This window comes from Hyperoodon ampullatus (genome assembly GCF_949752795.1).
Source record: "Hyperoodon ampullatus genome assembly, chromosome: 3".
NCBI lineage: Eukaryota > Metazoa > Chordata > Mammalia > Artiodactyla > Ziphiidae > Hyperoodon > Hyperoodon ampullatus.
The window spans coordinates 94,107,616-94,130,964 of record NC_136916.1 but is presented as its reverse complement, the minus strand read 5'-3'; the positions used below and the strand labels follow the sequence as shown (position 1 = coordinate 94,130,964).

The 23,349-nt window shown below is 36.7% G+C and overlaps 1 protein-coding gene across 1 annotated transcript in view; it reads right to left on the bottom strand.

The window, feature by feature from the left end:
• Positions 1–223, bottom strand: part of TTBK2 (tau tubulin kinase 2) — a gene marked incomplete at its 3' end in the record, with an annotated part of 114,693 nt that extends 114,470 nt beyond the window's left edge. The window contains exon 1 of the mRNA XM_079698786.1: positions 126–223. Coding sequence (XP_079554912.1) covers positions 126–194 — 69 coding nt within the window. The 5' untranslated portion in view covers positions 195–223. The remainder of the gene's footprint in view (positions 1–125) is intronic.
• Between the last annotated feature and the right edge of the window lie 23,126 nt (positions 224–23,349).

Sequence of the window (23,349 nt, the reverse complement as noted above, 5' to 3'; positions counted from 1 at the left end):
ATAAGCAATATATGTATTATTTCCTAATGAAATGGTTTTATCAAGATACCAAAAGTTACCCCCTCATATGTATGCAGCCCCTCCCCCCACCCTGCCCCTCTCTCTCCCTGATGTATACTACTCACTACTTTCCATCTTTCTTTGACCAGGATTCCAACACTGAGGATATCTGGCTGCTCTCCTCCTCCACTCATTGCAATTCACTGATATGGTAGAATGGCTACGCAGGCATCCAGCTCCCAAGGGTGGTTTCCATTTAACCTGAAACAAAAGAAACGCAGCAGCATATCAGGACTAACTAATTAACACAAACATTCCAGCATCAAGTAACACTACTAATCCTATACATTAATTAGGTTGCTTTGCTAGAAACAGGGGAAAAACCCCACAAATTCCGTTCTAAAATCTGTTTAGTATATGTAAAAAAAAAAAAAGTACTTATCTTTCCATTACAGATGCCCAGTGAAATAGCCAGACATTAAAGAAGCATTATATTATAACACAAATATAATTTACAGTAACTGAGATTGCTAGACCTCAGGACAAGCATGGTGTCAATGGCAGTTAACCCAGACTACTATCCTTAGTCCAACACACTGCTAAGAAAAAAAAAATCGTACCTAATTCACAACAGCTTACAGTTTAATAGGTTGTAACTTAGAGCTTAACATCACCAGAGCTAATATAATTTTAATGTTACAAAATGCATTTAAAATGCATAGGAAATAAACATGAGCCACAGAAAAGGTCTGTTGATCAAACCCAATACAATGATATTGTAAGAAAAAAGGATAACAACATGAACAACATACCTGTAGAAAATGAAGGTACTGCAGAAAAATATGGCTTAAAGGAGATAAAACTGTGACCTAATATTACAGAACAAACTAAAGGAAAATAAGAAAAAGAAGCTTTAAAAGAACATATATCGGGGCTTCCCTGGTGGCACAGCGGTTGAGAGTCCACCTGCTGATGCAGGGGACACGGGTTCGTGCCCTGGTCCGGGAAGATCCCACGTGCCGCGGAGCGGCTGGGCCCGTGGGCCGTGCCCACTGAGCCTGTGCATCCGGAGACTGTGCTCCGCAACGGGAGAGGCCACGGTGGTGAGAGGCCCGCGTACCGCAAAAAAAAAAAAAAAAAAAAAGAACATAAATCATAATTAGGAAAGCTCTTAAATGAGAGAGCTAGGCAACAGAAAGACATAAAAAGAAATCTGAGCAGATTCAGAAAAGGAACAGAAATTAAAGAAAAAAGAAATGAAGATTCAAGTAGAAGAGACATGAGCGAAAACAACATAAAATTAAGGGAGGAAAAAATAAAGGGAAAAATGAAAAAAATTAAAAAGAAATTTAGAAATTAAAAGTGATAAAAGACAAGTAAATATAAAATACATATTATAAAAGGCTGCCAAAAAAAACTCCAAAGCTATGAGATGGAACAAATATTAGCCACTATAATTCAAGAAAATAATTCCTGGAAATTAAAAAAGGACTAAATCTGCACATTGAAATGGTATACTACATATCTGGGGAAACAACTCAGAAGAAGGTCAATGCCAAAACACAGTCTAGAAAAGCTACTGAATTTTAAAGGGAAAAAAATTTCACCGGACGTATGTGCAGAAAGTCCAAATTATACACAAGGGGAAAAAAATCTGGGAACAGACATTGGCACAAACAGCTTACTGCATATTTAAGTATCCAGGGAAATGTGAGCCAAGTGTGTTCTATCCAGCCAAAGTAACCTTCAAGGCTAAAGGAAACAGTTATGAACACACAGAACTCAAAGAATATTGTTCCCAAGAAATGCCCCTAGGAATCAACTACGTAACAAGTATCAGACAATCAAATTATGATAGAAAATTTGGCATGAGGATTGGCCTGAAAAGGCTTAAAAGCAATGATAACCCAGTAGCAATGAGAACACCTGCCTCCAGATTGTGAAGTCTAAACATCATATGCCACTAAAAGAAATAAGAGCTCCTTGAAGAAATGGCTCATTCCACGTCTGGCACAGGAAATTATGCACAATGAACTTGGGGCATCTTGTCAAATCAGAAAGCAAAAATGTTAACAGTACTACTACTAAAAAGCCAAAAGGAATTCAGAGACAAGTGAAATAATTCTCATTTGCCAAAGATGAAACAATTTGAGCAGATACAAGAATGGTGACTGCAGTGAGTGAAAAACATCACAAACATAAACGGACTTCCCTGGTGGTGCAGTGGTTAAGAATCCACCTGCCAATGAAGGGGACACGGGTTCAAGCCCTGGCCCAGGAAGATCCCACATGCCATGGAGCAACTAAGCCCATGCGCCACAACTACTGAGCCTGCGCTCTAGGGCCCACAAGCCACAACTACTGAGCCCCCGTGCCACAACTACTGAAGCCCATGCACCTAGAGCCTGTGCTCCGCAACAAGAGAGCCTGTGCTCCACAACAAGAGAGCCCACCGCACTGAGAAGCCCACGCACTGCAATGAAGATTAGCCCCCGCTTGCCTCAACTAGAGAAAGCCCATGCACAGCAATGAAGACCCAACGCAGCCAAAAATAAATAAATAAAAATAAATTTATAAAAAATAAATAAATTTAAAAAATAAATACTCATGAGTTCATAATGACACTCAAAAAAGAAAAAAGAATTTTGGAGGTCAGTTTTGGAGGTTGCTAAGGCACAACTCATTATTCTGAAAACTGTCAAATAAATAGAAAGAATCAAGCATTTAACCCGCCTTTCTGATATGAACAGTATTTCTGGGAAACCAAAGAGATGATGAAGGCAACTTTTTCCTTAGAGAATAGTCACAGCTAATAAGTTCAGAAGAAATTATAGAATTAGAAAATCATCATTTTCCAATCCCTGGTTAAATAATGAATCTAGGCAATGACCATCAATGGCTGCTAAAACCATAAGGTAAAAAGTGGATGGAGAACTTTAATATGGAAGGATCAAATTGAACTCAATGATCAACGTTAACATCACTAAAAGGTAGAACAATGAAACATGAAGTGCTTCCTGACAGATGCAACAAAATTTTCTCAGTAACACCTATGAAGTCTCTTGCCTTAAAACAAACAAACAAAACACCTCTAAATCTAATCAAGCTTCTAGATTTAATTATAAGTTTACAAAAATAAGGGGGATCGACGTACATGTTAAATGACAACATGAAGATACAATGAGCTAAATCATGATTATGGAGATCCTAAAGAACAAAATGACCCATATAAATGACAAAATGACCCAAGACAAATGGCATGTAAAATAAAAAAGCTTTACACTGCACATTATAAGAAACAAGATACGTATCAACCTAAGGCAGCAACTAGCAATCAGATAAAATTTAAAAACTACTGGGTAAGGAATAATTGGTAATTTTGTAGGGTGTAATAATAGTAGTGTAGTTATGTTTATAAAGTCTTTCTCTGTAAGAGATACATAAACTACCAATGTACAAAGTGATAAAAGGTCTTAGATTTGCCTTAAGCACTCTAAGGGGAAAAAGAGTTATTGTTTTGCGGGTAGAAGATCAAATGAGGTAAGAATGACAGAATGTTTATAATTTTTGTATGATGGGTATATGTAAATCCATTATACTGTTTCTGGGCATAACTGCAATATTCTATATTAAAAGTAAAAAACAAGAGATGCATAGATTAAAAAGATCTAGAGTTTGTTTTAACAAATGGGGCTGGGACAAGTAAATATCCACATGCAAAAGAACGAATTTGTACCCCTACCTAACATCATACACAAAAATTAACTCAAAATGGATCAAAGACCTAAATGTAAAAGCTAAAACTATAAAACTCTTAAAAGAAATCACAGGCATAAATCTTCACTGACCTTGGATTAAGCAATGATTTCTTAGGTATGACACCTAAAGCCCAGCAAACCAAAGAAAATAGATAAACTGGACTCTGTCAAAATTTTTAAAATTTTATATGCTAAAAGACAACCTATGAAATTGGGGGAAATAATTGCAAACTATATATCTGATACATGGTTAATACCCAGAATAGATAAAGAATAATTCAACAAAACAAAAATCAAATAATTCAATTAAAAAATGGGCAAACGGCCTGAATAAACAGTCCTCCAAAGAAGATACACAAATAGCCAAAAAGCACATGAAAAAAAATGCTCAAAATCTAGAGAACAGCAAAAAATCACCTCATACCCACTAGGATGGCTACTATTAAAAGAAGAAAATAATGAGTGCTGACAAGGATGTGGAGAAACTGGAACTCTTGTACACTGTGCATGGGGATATAAAATGATGCAGTCACTATGAAAAACAGTATGGCAGTTGCTAAAAAAATTAAACCATCAATTCCCATACGATTCAGCAATTCCATTTCTGGGTATATACCCTCAAAAATTGAAAGCAAGAACTCAGACAAATATATTTGTACACTCAAGCCCACAGCAGCATTCTTCACAATAGTCAAAAGGTGGAGGCATGGGCTTCCCTGGTGGCGCAGTGGTTGAGAGTCCGCCTGCCGATGCAGGGGATGCGGGTTCGTGCCCCGGTCTGGGAAGATCCCACATGCCGCGGAGCGGCTGGGTCCGTGCGCCATGGCCGCTGGGCCTGCGCATCCAGGAGCCTGTGCTCCGCAATGGGAGAGGCCACAGCAGTGAGAAGCCCGTGTAACGCAAAAAAAAAAAAAAAAAAAAAAAAAAAAAAAAAAAAAAAAAGGTGGAGGCAGCCCACATGTCCATCTACAGTTGAATGGATAAAGAAAATGTGGAATATACACACAATGGAATATTATTCAGCCTTTAAAAAGGAAATCCCGTCACATGCTACAACATGAATGAACCTGGCTGAGTGATAAAGCCAGTCACAAAAGGACAAATACTCTTTATGATTCTATTTCTATGAGATATCCAGAGCAGTCAAAATCATGGAAACAGAAAGAAGAATGGTGGTTACTAGAGGCAGGAGGGGGGAGGGGGAAGGGGGCATTGTTTTTCAATTGGTATAGAATTTTAGTTTTGCAAGATGAAAAAGTTCTAGAAATCTGTTTTGAAACAATGTGAATATACTTAACACTACTGACTGTATAGTAAAAAATGATTAAGATGGTAAATTTTATGTTATGTGTTCTTTATCACAGTAAAAAAAAAAAAAAAGTATGGGCCCCATGGAGGAGAATACGGTAATATACAGCATAATAAAATAATTTATATTTAAACTCTAATCCAGCAATTCCACTTCAAGGAACCTATTCCAAAGGTACAATGGCAAAAACATGTGAAATGACTTCTTCACAAGCCTTTTCACTATAACATTATTTATAGTTACAAAAGGCTAGGGAAAAAATTAACAGTCACTCAATAGGGGATTGGTTGAACGTAAAATGATTCACTTATGTAATGGAGTACTAGTCTAGGAATTAGAGATACACTGACACAGAGTGATTTTCAGGATATACTGTTAAGTGAAAAAAATAAGATGCAGTGAAGTGTTTACAGTATACTACTTTTCTGTAAAAGGAAGGTAAATGTTAAGTATATTAACATATTTGCTTTTATTATTTTAAAAAAGGAAGGAAAAGCCAAAAAGTGATGAAAATGATAGCAGAGATCAATAAATTTTTTTCAGTAAAGGGCCAAATAATAAATATTTCAGTCTTTATAAGCTATATAATCTCTGTCATGGCTACTCAGCTCTGCCATTTTAAAATAAAAGAAGACATAGACAATACATAAACAACAGACTATGTGTTCCAACAAAAATTTACTTACAAAAAGAGATGGGTGGCCAGATTTGGCCTGCAGACTATTGCTTGCCAACCTTTGCCCAAAAGAAAGGAGAAAACAGGATGGAGGGGATAAGGATAAAAGTCAGACTTCTAAGAATATATCTTGTGATATAGTTTTCATTTTGGAACAAAAATCATTGTTTTACATACAAGAAAAAAAACTCCTATACTCCAAATTCAAGAAAGGCCCATAGCAACAAAGTAATCATCAGAACTAGCATCAAACTCATCCCAGTCTATCAATGACAGCTTCAAATTAGTGACCACACTTCAGAAAGTCAACCAGTCAGTAACAGCCACAGTCCATAGACACATCTGTTTATCAAAAGTTCAACCACTTCCTAAACACTCCCACTTCACCAATCCCTGAACTCTAAGCTTCACAACTCTCCCCTGAATGGAGACCAATAAATTTAGTGTTTTGTTGACACTGAGTGGTGACCTCTTCCTTCAAGACAATTAAAAGACAAAATAAATTTTTTAAAAAACCAAATACTACAAATGAAAGGAGTATAATCTCTAAAAATCTAAAACAAACTGAAACCAAGAACCCACTGCATACCAAGTATGTGACATTATCACACAGAAAATAATTCAAGTGGCTTTAAAATACAGTATTTTGATTGTATACCCCTAGTGGGATATAGCTTAAGGAATAAAAGAACAACAAAGAAACTTAAAACTGCATTTAGTAGTTTTGTCATTAGAAATAATATCAATTCTGTTATTTAAAAACTATTATAGGTATACTGCAAGACAGCAAATAAGTGATTATATTAAGTCACTAAGAGTCAACATTTTCAGTATAAAGAGATACAAATATAAAAGTCAAAGAGGTCAAGTAAAAATCCTGAAATCTGACATTGAAGAAAACATAAAAAAAAAATGATCTTTATTTAAACATGTATTTCACAAGTCTAACCATCAAGAAGTCCTAGAAGCAATGCAGCCCAACAGATTAAGCATCTCTAGCATCCAAACTCAAAGTTCCAAATACCATTTCCCTCAAAAAAAGAACAAAAGCTCCTTGGAAAAATGGCTATTTCTAAAACTGGGGCAGGAAATATAAAAGATGAGCCTAGAACCTTGCTGTGCTTGAAAGCAGGGAATATACCAAAGACTTGGGACAGATCCAGGATTTATGGGGCCTGGAATTTATATTAAGTGAGGCCCCTATCTTAAAAATCTTACTTTTACAAATTTTACATATGACCAATTACTAAAACTTTGCTCCCAAAGCTTTGAAAGAAGCCAATGCAAATAAAGAACCCTGAAGCTTAAGCTTCATTATCCTCATGGTGAATCCAACTTTGTTCAAGATAATGGAGTCAAGTCAAAAGGACACAGGAGCTAAGTGGAACGGGTTCACAATGGTTTGAAGTGAGAAAATTGACATCTAAAAGAATAATGAGGGAGTTCCCAGGTGGTCTAGTGGTTAGGATTCGGCACTTTCACTGCCGTGGCCCAGGTTCAATCCCTGTTCGGGAAACTGAGATCTGGCAAGCCATGTGGCATGGCCAAAATAAAAAATAAATAAGGAAATAAATAAGGAAATTCAAATAAAAGAATAATGATTGCAATAATTGAAACACATGAAATATATAATAACCCATAAATTCATAATGATATTCAAAAACAATTCAGTAGATGCTACAAACAATTGCTAGGGTACTAATTCATTATTCTGAATATAAATAAAAGGAAAATAAGTCAAGCATTTACCCTGCCTTTCCTGTAGTATTAACTGTATTTCAAAGAAACCAAGTAGTTGATAGTCACAGAATTAAAAACTCACCATTCTGCAACACCTAATGAAATAATGTAGGCAATGGTTATGAATGGTTGCCAAAACTCTTAGGTGAAAGGTTGGTTGATTTAGAACTTAATAATGAATGAATGAAACCGGTAATACTTACACTTACAGATCACATTTAGCATCACTAAAAGATATGACATTAAACAGCATACCAGTAACTTTGAGAACTGAACTAAGGCTTAGGCTCACTGTCCAGGTGCAAGACTGACCACCCCTGGTATACATCTGGGACAGATCTGAGTATTATTTCAAAGGCTTTAAAAACCGAACTAATATTAAAACCAAAATACTTGGAAGGCTAGTTAGAATGTGCAACCTCAACACAACTAGGTGGTTAAATTTTTAAAATATCAACATTCTCTGCAGAATTTAAATAAGACTCAAGTCTCATAATTTTTTAAATAACAAGGACACAATCCAAAACTACCAAATATACAAAGAACCAGGAAAATCTCAACTTACATGTGAAAGGACAAATCAGCAAATGTAAATGCCAAGATAACAGAGATCTGGAACTTATCAAAGACATAAAAGCAGCTACTATAAAAATGCTCCAGGAAATGAAGGAATAAATAGAAAGACATATAAAGTCCTAGAAATGAACAGAAAGATAAAGTCTCAGTAAAGATATAGAAGACATAAATAACAATTTTAGAAGGGAAAAATACAATAACAGAACATTTAAAATGTTACTAGAGTCAACAGAAGAATGGAAGTGTCAGAGGGGTCAGTAAACGTGAAGATAAATATATAGAAATTAGAAAAACAGAAAATAATTTTATAAATGAACACAGACCCCAGGGACCAGCAGGACAATATCAAAAATTCTAACATTCAAGTCATCAGAGTCATGTCAAGAGATGAAAAAGTGTAGAGCAGAAAAAATATTTTTAAAATAATGGCTAAAACTTCTCAAGTTTTGCAAAAGACATAAAACAATAGATTGAAGAACCTTAATTAACAGGACAGGCACAAAAAAATCCATTCACAAACACATCATAACCAAACTGTTGAAAATTAAACACAAAGAAAAACTCTTAAAAACAGCCAGAGAAAAATGATACATTACTTACTGGGGACAATAATTCAATTGACTGTGACTTTCTCATTATAAACCATGGAGGTCAGCAAGAAACAGAAAAACATTTTTAAAGTACTGAAAGTAAAGAAAGCACTGTCAACCAGAATTCTGTACCCAGAGAAAATATCCTTCAGGGATAAGGACATTCTCAGAGAAAAGAAAATTATGTATTGTAAGCAGAGCTGCTGTATGGTAAATTACCAAAGAAATTTCTTCTGAGAAAAAGGAAATTATAACAGAGGGAAACTTGGAATAACAGGAATGAATGAAGAACAACAGAAATCTAGGTAAACATAATAGACTAACCTCCTCTTGACTTTTTCAAAATATGCTTGCAAGTTAAGAGCAAAAATTTTAACACTATCTGAAAGGATTTCCAATGTATATAGATATAACTCATAAGACAACTACAACAAAAAGCTAGAATGGTAAAGAGACCTATATGATGGTTATTAGGCTTTTGCATTCTACTTGAAGTGGTGATATAATGATTCTAGTAGACTGCAAAACATTAAGTAGGTATATTGTAAACACTAGAGCAACCATTCAAAAAAAACTATACAGGGACTTCCCTGGTGGTCCACTGGTTAAGACTCCACACTCCAAATGCAGGGGGTCCAGGTTCAATCCCTCGTCAGGGAACTAGATCCCGCATGCCCCAACTAAAGATCCCGCTTGCCACAACAAAGAACCCACATGCCACAATGAAGATCCTACATGCTGCAACTAGGACTGAACACAGCCAAATAATTAAATAAATAAATAATTCTTTAAAAAACTATACAAAAAAGATATAATAAAAAGCAAAAAGGGCTTCCCTGGTGGCGCAGTGGTTGGGAGTCCGCCTGCCGATGCGGGGGACGCGGGTTCATGCCCCGGTCCGGGAGGATCCCACATGCCATAGAGCAGCTGGGCCCGTGAGCCATGGCTGCTGAGCCTGCGTGTCCGGAGCCTGTGCTCCACAGCGGGAGAGGCCATAGCAGTGAGAGGCCCGCATACCGCAAAAAAAAAATAATAATAATAAAATAAATAAATAAATAAAAATAAAAAGCAAAAAACAGGAAATAAAGTGGAATACCAAAACATGTTAAGATAATCCAAAAGAAGCTAAGAAAGGAGAAACAGAACAAAAACAGAGAGCATAAACATAAAACAAATAATAAAATGGTTGGCCTAAATCCAAATATATCTGTAATCACTTTAAATATAAATGGCCTAAACACACCACTGAAAAGAGAGAGATTATGAAGATGAGTTATGCTTTCTATAAGAAACTCACTTCAAAAATAATGGGATAAGTAGGTTAAAAACAAAGGTACGCTCACTTCTGCTCCAGTTCTCTTTACCCTCCTAAACAGTTCAATCCTGACACATGAGCATGCATCACCCAAATGTTGGTGATATTTTTGTAGCCTGGAAGAATAGATTAATTTACAGCTATTTCACTTCAAAGCATACTGAATGTGACTTCATATTAAGGCAGCATTAGGTACAACATGGTAATACATCATTAACTTTATTTTTTAAATATTTTTTAAACATTTTTATTGGAGTACAATTGCTTTACAATGGTGTGTTAGTTTCTGCTGTATAACAAAGTGAATCAGCTATACATATACATATATGCCCATATCTCCTCCCTCTTGCGTCTCCCTCCCACCCTCCCTATCCCACCCCTCGAGGTGGTCACAAAGCACCGAGCTGATCTCCCTGTGCTATGCGGCTGCTTCCCACTACCTATCTATTTTACATTTGGTAGTGTATATATGTCCATGCCACTCTCTCACTTCGCCCCAGCTTACCCTTCCAACTCCCTGTGTCCTCAAGTACATTCTCTACATCTGTGTCTTTATTCATTTCCTGCCCCTAGGTTCTTCAGAACCATTTTTTTTTTTTTAGGTTCCATATATATGTGTTAGCATACGGTATTTGTTTTTCTCTTTCTGACTTACTTCACTCTGTATGACAGACACTAGGTCCATCCACCTCACTACAAATAACTCAAATTTGTTTCTTTTTATACATCATTAACTTTAAACTCTTATTAATAAGTAATTTACCAGTTTCCAGAATTTCCAGAACAGGACCACCTGAACAGAGGGCCGTTGTTCAAATATAATTCAGTGTGAGTGACAAAGTAGAATTTAGAAGTAAGGATGTCTATTTCATATTCAACTGTTTATTAAATCTTTAAATTCTTGCCTGTTAGTCTACATTGTTTTCTTTTTATTATTATTATACTTCAGTTTCTTTGAGAACTTGTGAGTTTCATGTGCTTTGCTTTTATTATATAAATATCATTATAAAGAAACTTATTCATGAATTTAAAAAGCAAAGGAATAGGAAAAGATATACCACATAAAGCTGGAGTACCTATACAAATCTTCCTCAATTTCTGATGGATGCGGTTACACCCCATCATTAAGTTGAAAATATCTAAGCTGAAAATGCATTTAGAACACCTAATGTACCACTGGAACCAAGATGGCGGAGTAGAAGAAGGTGCTCTCACTCCCTCTTGTGAGAACACCAGAATCACAACTAGCTGCTGGACAATCATCAACAGGAAGACACTGGAACTAACCAAAAAAGATACCCCACATCCAAAGACAAAGAAGCCACAATGAGACAGTAGAAGGGGTGAAATCACAGCAAAATCAAATCCCATAACTGCTGGGTGGGTGACTCACAAACTGGAAAACACTTATACCACAGAAGTCCATCCACTGGAGTGAAGGTTCTGAGCCCCACGTCAGGCTTCCCAACCTGGGGGTCTGGCAACAGGAGGAGGAATTCCTAGAGAATCAGACTTTGAAGGCTAGTGGGATTGGATTGCAGGACTTCAACAGGACTGGGGGAAACAGAGACTCCACTCTTGGAGGGCACACACAAAGTAGTGTGCACATGGGGACCCAAGGGAAGTAGCACTGAAACCAGGGGAGACTGAACCAGACCTACCTGCTAGTGTTGGAGGGTCTCCTGCACAGGTGGGGGGTGGCTGTGGCTCACCATGGGGACAAGAACACTAGCAGCAAAGTTCTGGTAAGTACTCCTTGGTGTGAGCCCTCTGAGAGTCTGCCATTAGCCCCACCAAAGAGGCCAGGTAGGCTCCAGGGTTGGGTTGCCTCAGGCCAACAACCAACAGGGAGGGACCCCAGCCCCACCCAACAGAAGTCAAGCAGATTAAAGTTTTACTGAGCTCTGCCAACCAGAGCAACACCCAGCTCTACCCACCACCAGTCCCTCCCATCAGGAAACCTGCAAAGGCTCTTAGATAGCCTCATCCACGAGAGGGCAGACAGCAGAAGCAAGAACAACTACAATCCTGCAGCTGTGGAACAAAAACCACATTCACAGAAAGATAGACAAGATGAAAAGGCAGAGGGCTATGTACCAGATGAAGGAACAAGATAAAACCCCAGAAAAACAACTAAATGAAGTGGAGATAGGCAACCTTCCAGAAGAAGAATTCAGAATAATGATAGTGAAGATGATCCAGGACCTCGGAAAAAGAATGGAGGCAAAGATCGAGACAATGCAAGAAATGTTTAACAAAGACCTGGAAGAAATAAAGAACAAACAAGCAGAAGTGAAAAATACAATAACTGAAACGAAAACTACACTAGAAGGAATCAATAGCAGAATAACAGAGGCAGAAAAACGGATAAGTGACCTGGAACACAGAATGGTGGAATTCACTGCTGCAGAACAGAATAAAAAAAAAAGAATGAAAAGAAATGAAGACAACCTAGGAGACCTCTGGGACAACATTTAACACAACAACATTTGCATTATAGGGGTCCCAGAAGGAGAAGAGAGAGAGAAAGGCCCAGAGAAAATATTTGAAGAGATTATAGTCGAAAACTTCCCTAACATGGGAAAGGAAAGAGTCACCCAAGTCCAGGAAGTGCAGCGAGTCCCATACAGGATAAACCCAAGGAGAAACATGCCAAGACATAGTAATCAAATTGGCAAAAATTAAAGACAAAGAAAAATTATTGAAAGCAGCAAGGGAAAAACGACAAATAACATACAAGGGAACTCTCATAAAGTTAACAGCTGATTTCTCAGCAGAAACTCTACAAGCCAGGAGGGAGTGGCATGATATACTTAAAGTAATGAAAGAGAAGAACCTACAACCAAGATTACTCTACCCAACTCCAAAAGAGATGTTCAAAAAAAAGAAAAAAAGAAAAAGATTACTCTACCCAGCAAGGATCTCATTCAGATTCAATGGAGAAATCAAAAGCCTTACAGACAAGCAAAAGCTAAGAGAATTCAGCACCACCAAACCAGCTCTACAACAAATGCTAAAGGAACTTCTCTAAGTGGGAAACACAAGAGAAGAAAACAACCTACAAAAACAAACCCAAAACAATTAAGAAAATGGTCAAAGGAACATACATATTGATAATTACCTTAAACGTGAATGGATTAAATGCTGCAACCAAAAGACATAGGCTTGCTGAATGGATACAAAAATAAGACCCCTATATATGCTGTCTACAAGAGACCCACTTCAGACCTAGGGACACATACAGACTGAAAATGAGGGGATGGAAAAGGATATTCCATGCAAATGGAAATCAAAAGAAAGCTGGAGTAGCAATACTCGTATCAGATAAAATAGACTTTAAAATAAAGAATGTTACAAGAGACAACGAAGGACACTCCATAATGATCAAGGGATCAATCCAAGAAGAAGATATAACAATTATAAATATATATGCACCCAACATAGGAGCACCTCAATACATAAGGCAACTGCTAACAGCTCTAAAAGAGGAAATTGACAGTAACACAATAATAGTGGGGGACTTTAACACCTCACTTACACCAAGGGACAGATCATCCAAAATGAAAATAAATAAGGAAGCACAAGCTTTATATGACACAATAGACCAGATAGATTTAATTGATATTTATAGGACACTCCATCCAAAAACAGTAGATTACACTTTCTTCTCAAGTGTGCACAAAACATTCTCCAGGATAGATTACATCTTGGGTCACAAATCAAGCCTCAGTAAATTTAAAATTTAAATCCTATCAAGCATCTTTTCTGACCACAATGATATGAGATTAGCAATGAATTACAGGGGAAAAAACGTAAAAAACACAAACACGTGGTGGCTAAACACTACGTTACTAAATAACCGAAGATCACTGAATAAATCAAAGAGGAAATCAAAAAATACCTAGAGACAAATGACAACAGACACCACATAAATACAAAGCATCCCAAGAGACTACTACAAGCAACTCTATGCCAATAAAATGGACAACCTGGAAGAAATAGACAAATTCTTAGAAAGGTATAACCTCCAAGACTGAACCAGGAAGAAATAGAAAATATGAACAGACCAATCACAAGTAATAAAATTGAAACTGTGATTAAAAATCTTCCAACAAACAAAAGTCCAGGACCAGATGGCCTCACAGGTGAGTTCTATCAGACATTTAGAGAAGAGCTAACACCCAGCCTTCTCAAACTCTTCCAAAAAATTGCAGAGGAAGGAAAACTCCCAAACTCATTCTATGAGGCCACCAGCACCGTGATACCAAAACCAGACAAAGATACTACACAAAAAGAAAATTACAGACCAATATCACTGATGAATATACATGCAAAAATCCTCAACAAAATACTAGCAAACAGAATCCAACAACACATTAAAAGGATCATACACCATGATGAAGTGGGGTTTATCCCAGGGATGCAAGGATTGTTCAATATATGCAAATCAGTCAATGTGATACACCATATTAACAAATTGAAGGAGAAAAACCACATGATCATCTCAATAGATGCAGAAAAAGCTTTTGACAAAATTCAACACCCATTTATGATAAAAACTCTACAGAAAGTAGGCATAGAGGGAACCTACCTCAACATAATAAAGGCCATATATGACAAACCCACAGCAAACATCATTCTCAATGGTGAAAAACTGAAACCATTTCCTCTAAGATCAGGAACAAGACAAGGATGTCTACTCTCACCACTATTATTCAACATAGTATTGGAAGTCCTAGCCGGCAATCAGAGAAGAAAAAGAAATAAAAGGAATCCAAGTTGGAAAAGAAGAAGTAAAACTGTCACTGTTTGCAGATGACATGATACTATACATAGAGAATCCTACAGATGCCACCAGAAAACTACTAGAGCTAATTAATGAATTTAGTAAATTTGCAGGATACAAAATTAATGCACAGAAATCTCTTGCATTCCTATACACTAATGATGAAAAATCTGAAAGGGAAATTAAGGAAACACTTCCATTTACCACTGCAACAAAAAGAATAAAATACCTGGGAACAAACCTACCTAGGGAGACAAAAGACCTGTATGCAGAAAACTATAAGACACTGATGAAAGAAATTAAAGATGATACCAACAGATGGAGAGATATAACATGTTCTTCAATTGGAAGAATCAATATTGTGAAAATGACTATAGTACCCAAAGCAATCTACAGATTCAATGCAATCCCTATCAAATTACCAATGGCATTTTTTACGGAACTAGAACAAAAAATCTTAAAATTTCTATGGAGACACAGAAGACCCTGAATAGCCAAAGCATTCTTGAGGGAAAAAAAAGGAGCTGGAGGAATCAGACTCCCTGACTTCAGACTATACTGCAAAGCTACAGTAATCAAGACAATAAGATACTGGCACAAAAACAGAAACATAGATCAATGGAACAAGATAGAAAGCCCAGAGGTAAACCCACGCACCTATGGTCAACTAATCTATGACAAAGGAGGCAAGGATATAAAATGGGGGAAAGACAGTCTTTTCAATAAGTGGCGCTGGGAAAACTGGACAGCTACATGTAAAAGAATGAAATTAGAACACTCCCTAACACCATACACAAAAATAAACTCAAAATGGATTAGAGACCTAAATGTAAGACCAGACACTATAAAACTCTTAGAGGAAAACATAGGAAGACATAAATCACAGCAAGATCTTTTTTGATCCACCTCCTAGAGTAATGGAAATAAAAACGAAAATAAACAAATGGGACCTAATGAAACTTCAAAGCTTTTGCATAGCAAAGGAAACCATAAGCAAGACGAAAAGACAACCCTCAGAATGGGAGAAAATATTTGCAAACGAATCAACGGACATAGGATTAACCTACAAAATATATAAACAGCTCATCCAGCTCAATATTAAAAGAACAAACAACCCAATCCAAAGATGGGCAGAAGACCTAAATAGACATTTCTCCAAAGAAGACATACAGATGGCCAAGAAGCACATGAAAAGCTGCTCAACATCACTAATTATTAGAGAAATGCAAATCAAACCTACAAGGATGTATCACCTCACACCAGTTATAATGGGCTTCATCAGAAAATCTATAAGCAACAAATGCTGGAGAGGGGCTGGAGAAAAGGGAACCCTCTTGCACTGTTGGTGGGAATGTAAACTGATACAGCCACTATGGAGAACAGTATAGAGGTTCCTTAAAAAACTAAAAATAGAATTACCATATGATCCAGCAATCCCAATATGGGGCATATACCCAGAGTAAACCACAATTCAAAAAAACACATGCACCCCAATGTTCATTGAAGCACTATTTACAATAGCCAGGTCATGGAAGCAACCTAAATGCCCATCGACAGACGAATGGATAAAGAAGATGTGGTACATATATACAACGGAATATTACTCAGCCATAAAAAGGAACGAAATTGGGTCATTTGTTGAGACGTGGATGGATCTAGAGACTGTCATACAGAGTGAAGTAAGTCAGAAAGAGAAAAACAAATATCGTATATTAACGCATATATGTGGAACCTAGAAGAATGGTACAGATGAACCAGTCTGCAGGGCAGAAATTGAGACACAGATGTAGAGAACAAACGTATGGACACCAACAGGGGAAATCTGTGGCGGGGGGTGGGGGTGGTGTGATGAATTGGGCGATTCGGATTTACATGTATACACTGATGTGTATAAAATTGATGACTAATAACAACTTGCTGTATAAAAAAATAGAAAAAAACTATTTATTAAAAAAATTAAAAAATAAAAAATAAATTTAAAAAAAACACCTAATGTACCAAACATCATAGCTTAGCCTAGCCTACCTTAAATGTGCTCAGAACACTTACATTAACCTATAGTTTGGCAAAATAATGTGTTTTACAACAAAGTGTTGAATATTTCATGTAATTTATTGAATGATTTAGTGAAAGTGAAAAACAGAACAGATGTATGGGTTACAACAGAATGGTTCTACGTGTAACCCTCATGATCGGTTTCTACTCAATCCATATCACTTTCAAACCAGCGTAAAGTTGAAAAATTGTAAGTTGAACCATTGTTAAGTCAGGACTGTTTGTATTAATATCAGATAATTTAGACTTCAGAGCAAAGAAAATTCCCAGAGATAAAGAGGGACATCACATAATCACAGAGGGCCAATTTACAAAGAAACTATAAATGTGTATGCATCTAAAAAAGAGCATCAAAGTACATGAAAGCAAAATTAACAAGCTGAAAGGAGAAATAGACAAATCCATAATTATAATTGGAGACTTCATCACTCCTGTCTCAAAGAAATAAGTAAACAAAAATATCAGCAAGAATACAGAACTGAACAACACTACTATGGTATAATAAAAAATATATTGGGTCTTTATATTTAGTCTATAAATCTTTATCTCCAGCTCCTGACAGAGCCTGGCATTTCCTGAGTGAAGGGAATGTCTGTTATGCTGATGAAGTGATTCCTGGCGGGACTCCTAGATCAATTCAGATGGGGGCTGGTCACCAGAAACACCAAACATGTGATTAGAGGGTTTGAACTTTCAGCCCAACCTCCCAATCCCCAACCTCCAGGGATAGTGGGGCTGGAAATGTGAGCTCAATTACATGGCCAATGATTTCATCACACATGTCTACGTAAAGAAATCTTGATATTAAAAACTCTGAACAACAAGGCTCAGGGAGCTTCCTGGTTGGTGAAAATATTGATGTACTGAGAGGGTGGTGGAATCCCTGATTCCACAGGATAGAAGTTCTTGTGCTTGGACCCCTTACAAACTTGCCCTATATACCTGTTCATCTGGCTGTTCATTGTTATACTTTATAATAAAATGGTAATCATAAGTACAGCACTTTCATGAGTTCTGTGAGTTGTTCTAGCAGATTATTGAACCTGTGGGAAACCCCAAATTCATGGCCAGCCAGGCAAAGTATGAGTGGCTTGAGGTTACCCAGGACTATAGGGTATACTTCAGGTTAGAGTCTGAAGCAGGGGCAGTCTTGTGGAACTGAGCCCCTAAGCCTGCAAGGACTTCTCTAACACCAAGCAGTTAGTGTCAGAGTTGAACTGAATAGTAGGACACTCAATTGATGTAAGAGAACTAAATCAGAAAGCAACTTTCAACCAACTGAAACTAATGCACATATATAGAACACTCCAACAAAAGCAGAATACACATTCTTTCCATGTCTCTCATGGAACCAAGAGAGACATGTCATATCCTAGGTCACAAAATAAACCTTAACAAACTTAAATAAAATCATACATAGTATATTCTCTGATCCTAACAATACTAAGCTAAAAATCAATAGAAGCAAGATAACAGAAAACTCTACAAACATTTGGAAATTAAACAAAAACATCAAAGCTGGGTGCCTGTTTTTTGTAAATAAAATTTTATAGGCACAATGCCATGTCCATTCATTTATGTGTTGTCTATGGCTGCTTTTGTACTACTAGGGCAGAGTTAAGTAACTACAAATGAGTATGGACTCAGGCCTATCATATTTACTATTTGGACTTAAAAAAAAAAGTTTGGCAGGACCTCCCTGGTGGTACAGGGGTTAAGACTCCACACTCCCAATGTAGGGGGCACGGGTTCGATCCCTGGTTGGGAACTAAGATCCCATTGGCCACACGGTGCAGCCAAAAAAAAAAAAGTTTGGCAATGACTATTCTAAATAACCCATAGATTAAAGAGAAAGTCTTTAGGCAAATTACAAAATACTTTAACTGAACAAAAATTAAAATACAACAAATAAAATTTGGTGGGATGCAGCTAAAGCACTGGTCAGAGGAAAAACTATAACATTAAAAACTTGTATTTACATATCTACTAGGATGGCTGTAACAAAAAAAATTAAAGAAAGGAAAATAACAAGTGTTGGAGAAGATGTGGAGAAACTGGAACCCTCATTCATTGCTGGTGGGAATGTAAAATGGTTCAGCCACTGTGGAAAACAGTTTGGTGGTTCCTCAAAAAGTTAAACATAGAATTATTGTATTAATAAAATCCAGTGATTCCACCTCTAGGTATAGACCCAAACAAATTGAAAACAGGGACTCAAAACAAATACATGTATATGCACATCTTAGCAGCATTATTCACAACAGCCAAAAGGTGGAAACAACCCAAGTATCCATCTATGGAAGAATGGATAAACAAATTGTGGTTTATACATACAGTGGAATATTATTCAATCCTATAAGGGACTGAAGTAGTGATACATTCTACAATGTGAGTGAAGGTCAAAAAATTATGCTAAGTTAAATAAGCCCTACACAAAAGATCACATTTTGTATGATACTCTTTGTATAAAATATCCATCATAGGTAATTCAGAGAGAGAAAACAGACTGGCAGTTGTCACTAGTGGTTTGGAATGATGAAAATGTTTTGGAACTTGACAAATGTGGTGGTTGTACAATACTGTGCATATACTAAATGCCACTGAATTTTGCACTTTAAAATGGTTAATTCTGTATTAATGTAAATTTCACCTTCATTGAAAAATAAAGTAATATATTATATAATAAAAAAATTTCTATTTAAAGTAAGAAAAAGTCTCAAATTAATCATCTAAGCTTCCACTTTAAAAACAAAAGCAAAATGAAAGAAATAGGGGGAGAAATCAATGAAATTAAAACTAGAAAAATAATAGAGAAAAAGCAATGAAACCTAAAGTTGGGTTTTTTGTAAAGATCAATAAAATCCACAAGCTTCTAGGAAAATTGGCAAAAGAAAAAAAGAAAATACACAAATTAACAAGATTAGGAATGAAACAGGAATTATCACTATAGACTACACAGACATTGAAAGTATAAAGGAAATATTATGATCAACACTGTACACATAAACTGGACAACAATGGACCAATTTCTCAAAAATTGCAAACCCAACAATTCACCCAAGATGAAAGGAAAAGGCTGAATTGTCCTGTTAAAAAAATTGAACCCCTAGTTTAAAACCTTCCCACAAGGGACTTCCCTGGTGTCGCAGTGGTTAAGAATCCACCGGCCAATGAAGGGGATACGGGTTCGAGCCCTGGTCTGGGAAGATCCCACATGCCGCAGAGCAACTAAGCCCATGCACCACAACTACTCAGCCTGCGCTCTAGAGCCCACGAGCCACAACTACGGAGCCCCTGCACCGCAACTACTGAAGCCTGCGTGCCTAGAGCCCACGCTCCACAACAAGAGAAGCCACCGTAATGAGAAGCCCGCGCACCACAACGAACAGTAGCCCCTGCTCGCCGCAACTAGAGAAAGCCCACATGCAGCAATGAAGACCCAATGTAGCCAGAAATAAAAATAATAAATAAAAATAAATATATTTTTTTAAAAAACCTTCCCACAAAAGAATACAGTTTTTTCCACTGGCAAATTCTACCAAACATTTAAAAAATAAATAAATAAAACAATCTATACAATCTCTTCCAGAAATAGAAGGGTAGGAAATACTTCCCAACTCATTTTATGAGGCCAGCACTAGCCTGATATCAAAACAGTCATAAAGCTGGAGGGGAGGCCTTCCCTGGTGGCGCAGTGGTTGAGAGTCCACCTGCCGATGCAGGGGACACGGGTTCGTGCCCCGGGCCGGGAGGATCCCACATGCTGCAGAGCGGCTAGGCCCGTGAGTCGTGGCCGCTGAGCCTGCGCGTCCGGAGCCTGTGCTTTGCAACAGGAGAGGCCACAACAGTGAGAGGCCCGCGTACCGCAAAAAAAAAAAAAAAAAAAGCTGGAGGGGAAAAAAGTAATGCCTAGTGTGGAAATTTTATAAAAATAAATGATGAAAAAAATCAGTAAAAGACAATACAAGAAAAACCAATCTTCCTCATGAACATATGAACACAGATACAAAAATTCTCAACAAAATATTAGCAAATTAAATCCAGCAATACATAAAAAGAACAATAACACTTCAATGCCCTGTGGTTTACCCTGGGGAAGCAAGACTGGTTCAATATTCAAAAATCAATTCATAAAATTCATCAGATTAACAGTCTAAAAAAGAAAACTACATGATCTATCATTTGATGCAGGAGAAGCACTTGACAAAATTCAACAGTCATTCATGATATAAACTCTCAACAAACTAAGAGTAGAAGGGAATTTTCTCAACCTGTAAAGGGCATATAAAAAAAAAAAAGAAAAAAGCTGCTCAAACTGATCAACAGATTTAAACAACATTCCAAATTAAATTCAAGCAAAAGGCATTAAATAGACAAGCTGATTCTAAAATTTATGTGAGAAGGCAAAGGAACCAAAATACCTAAAACAGTTTTGAAAAATAGTAATAAAGTTGGAGGAATCACACTACATGATTTTAAGACTTACTACTACTATATAGTGACAGTAATCAAGCCATTGTGCTATTGGCAAAGGCTTATTAGTCATAATACAGATAAATGAAATAAAGAGTCCACAAATAGATCCACACAAATATGGCCAATTAAATTTTTAGCTTTTTAAAAATGTAAATATAATCCATATACCATCATTTTAAAGTATACAATTCAGTGGTTTGTAGTATATTCACAAGGTTGTGTATTCACCACCACTATCTAATTCCAGAACTTTTTCACCATCCAAAAAAGAAACCCCATACCTCTTAGCTGTCACTCTCTATTCTCTCCTTTCCCTGGTCCCTGGCAACCACTAGTCTATTTTCTGTCTCTATAGCTTTGCCTATTCTAGGCCAAGTGATATTTGACAAAGACGCAAAGGCCATTCAACATAGAAAAGACAATTTCCAACAAAGTGCTGGAACAACTGTACATCTGTATGTAAAAAAATGAACCTCAATCTAAACCTCAAACCTTATATACAAAACTTAACTCACAATGCATCACAGATCTAAATGTAGAATACAAAACATTTAGAAATAAACTGGTGAGCAAATCTTTGTGCAAAGGATTTTGGACATGATACCTAAAACACATTTTATAAAAGAAAAAAAAAACTGATAAACTGAACTTCACCAAAACTGAAAACTTTTACTCTGTGAAAGACACTGTTAAGAAAGTGAAAAGACAAGCTACATACTGGAAGAAAATGTTTGCAAATCATAATAACCAACCAAGGGCTTGTATCAAAATATATAGAGAACACTTAAAATTCAACTGTAAGAAAACAAATGACCCAATTTAAAACTGGGCAAAAGACAGACACTTCACCAAAGAGGTTATACTGATTGCAAATAAATACATGAAAAGATGCTTGACATCACTTGCTGGTCTCCAAAAGTTACAGACTGTATGATTATATTTATATGACATTCTGAAAAGGATAAAACTAGAGTGACAGAGAATAGCTGAGTGGTTGCGAAGTGTTAGAGGTGGGATGAAGGTATGATTATAAAGGGATAGTATGAAGGAGTTTTGGGGGAGTGCAGAGCTATTATGAATACTTATGAATACTATTATGAACTATTATGATTATTATTATGATTATAGTGAAGGTTACATGAATCTACACACGTGCTAGAACTCATAGAACTGTAGAACCCAAAAAAGATATTTACCATGTTAATTTTTTTAATAAATAAAATTAATTTATAAAAAGAAAATCCACAATTATCTGAGAAGATGGTAAAATATTCCTCCCTTTTCCAATAGTGTATCTGAATAAGGCCATATTCTCTTCATATGCTTCAACCAAAGCAATATATTACAACAAACTGAACACAGAAGTATGAGAATCCGGCTGTCTTCTATGGTGCCAGCCGTTAAAGAGACTTGAAAAAATGTAAAACAATGCCACTCATTTCACCACCTGTTTTTCTGTTTTGGAAAATAGTATTATTTATTTATTTATTTATTTATGGCTGCATTGGGTCTTCGTTGCTGCGCGCAGGCCTTCTTTAGTTATGGTGAGCGGGGGCTCCTCTTCGTTGCAGTGCGCAGGCTTCTCATTGCGGTGGCTTCTCTTGTTGTGGAGCACAGGCTCTAGGTGCACAGGCTTCAGTAGTTGTGGCACATGGGCTCAGTAGTTGTGGCTCGTGGGCTCTAGAGCACAGGCTCAGTAGTTGTAAAGCGCACGGGCTTAGCTGCATGTGTGATCTTCCAGGACCAGGGCTCGAACCCGTGCCCCCTGCATTGGCAGGTGGATTCTTAACCACTGCACCACTAGGGAAGCCCAGCTTTATTATTTTAAAATAAATAAACTTAAAATATGTTTTAATTTTAATACAGGAAATATCATTAGTTATAAATCCATGATAAAACAAATAAACAACTCTTTAGGGTCCTCAATAAATTTTAAGATTGATAAGAGGTCCTGAGACCAGAGAGTTTGAGGATGGCTAAATTATTTTATACAAATCTATATTTGAATCAATCTATTAATAATCTTGATTTATTATATACAAAGGTATTTGGGTAAATTTTTAAATAT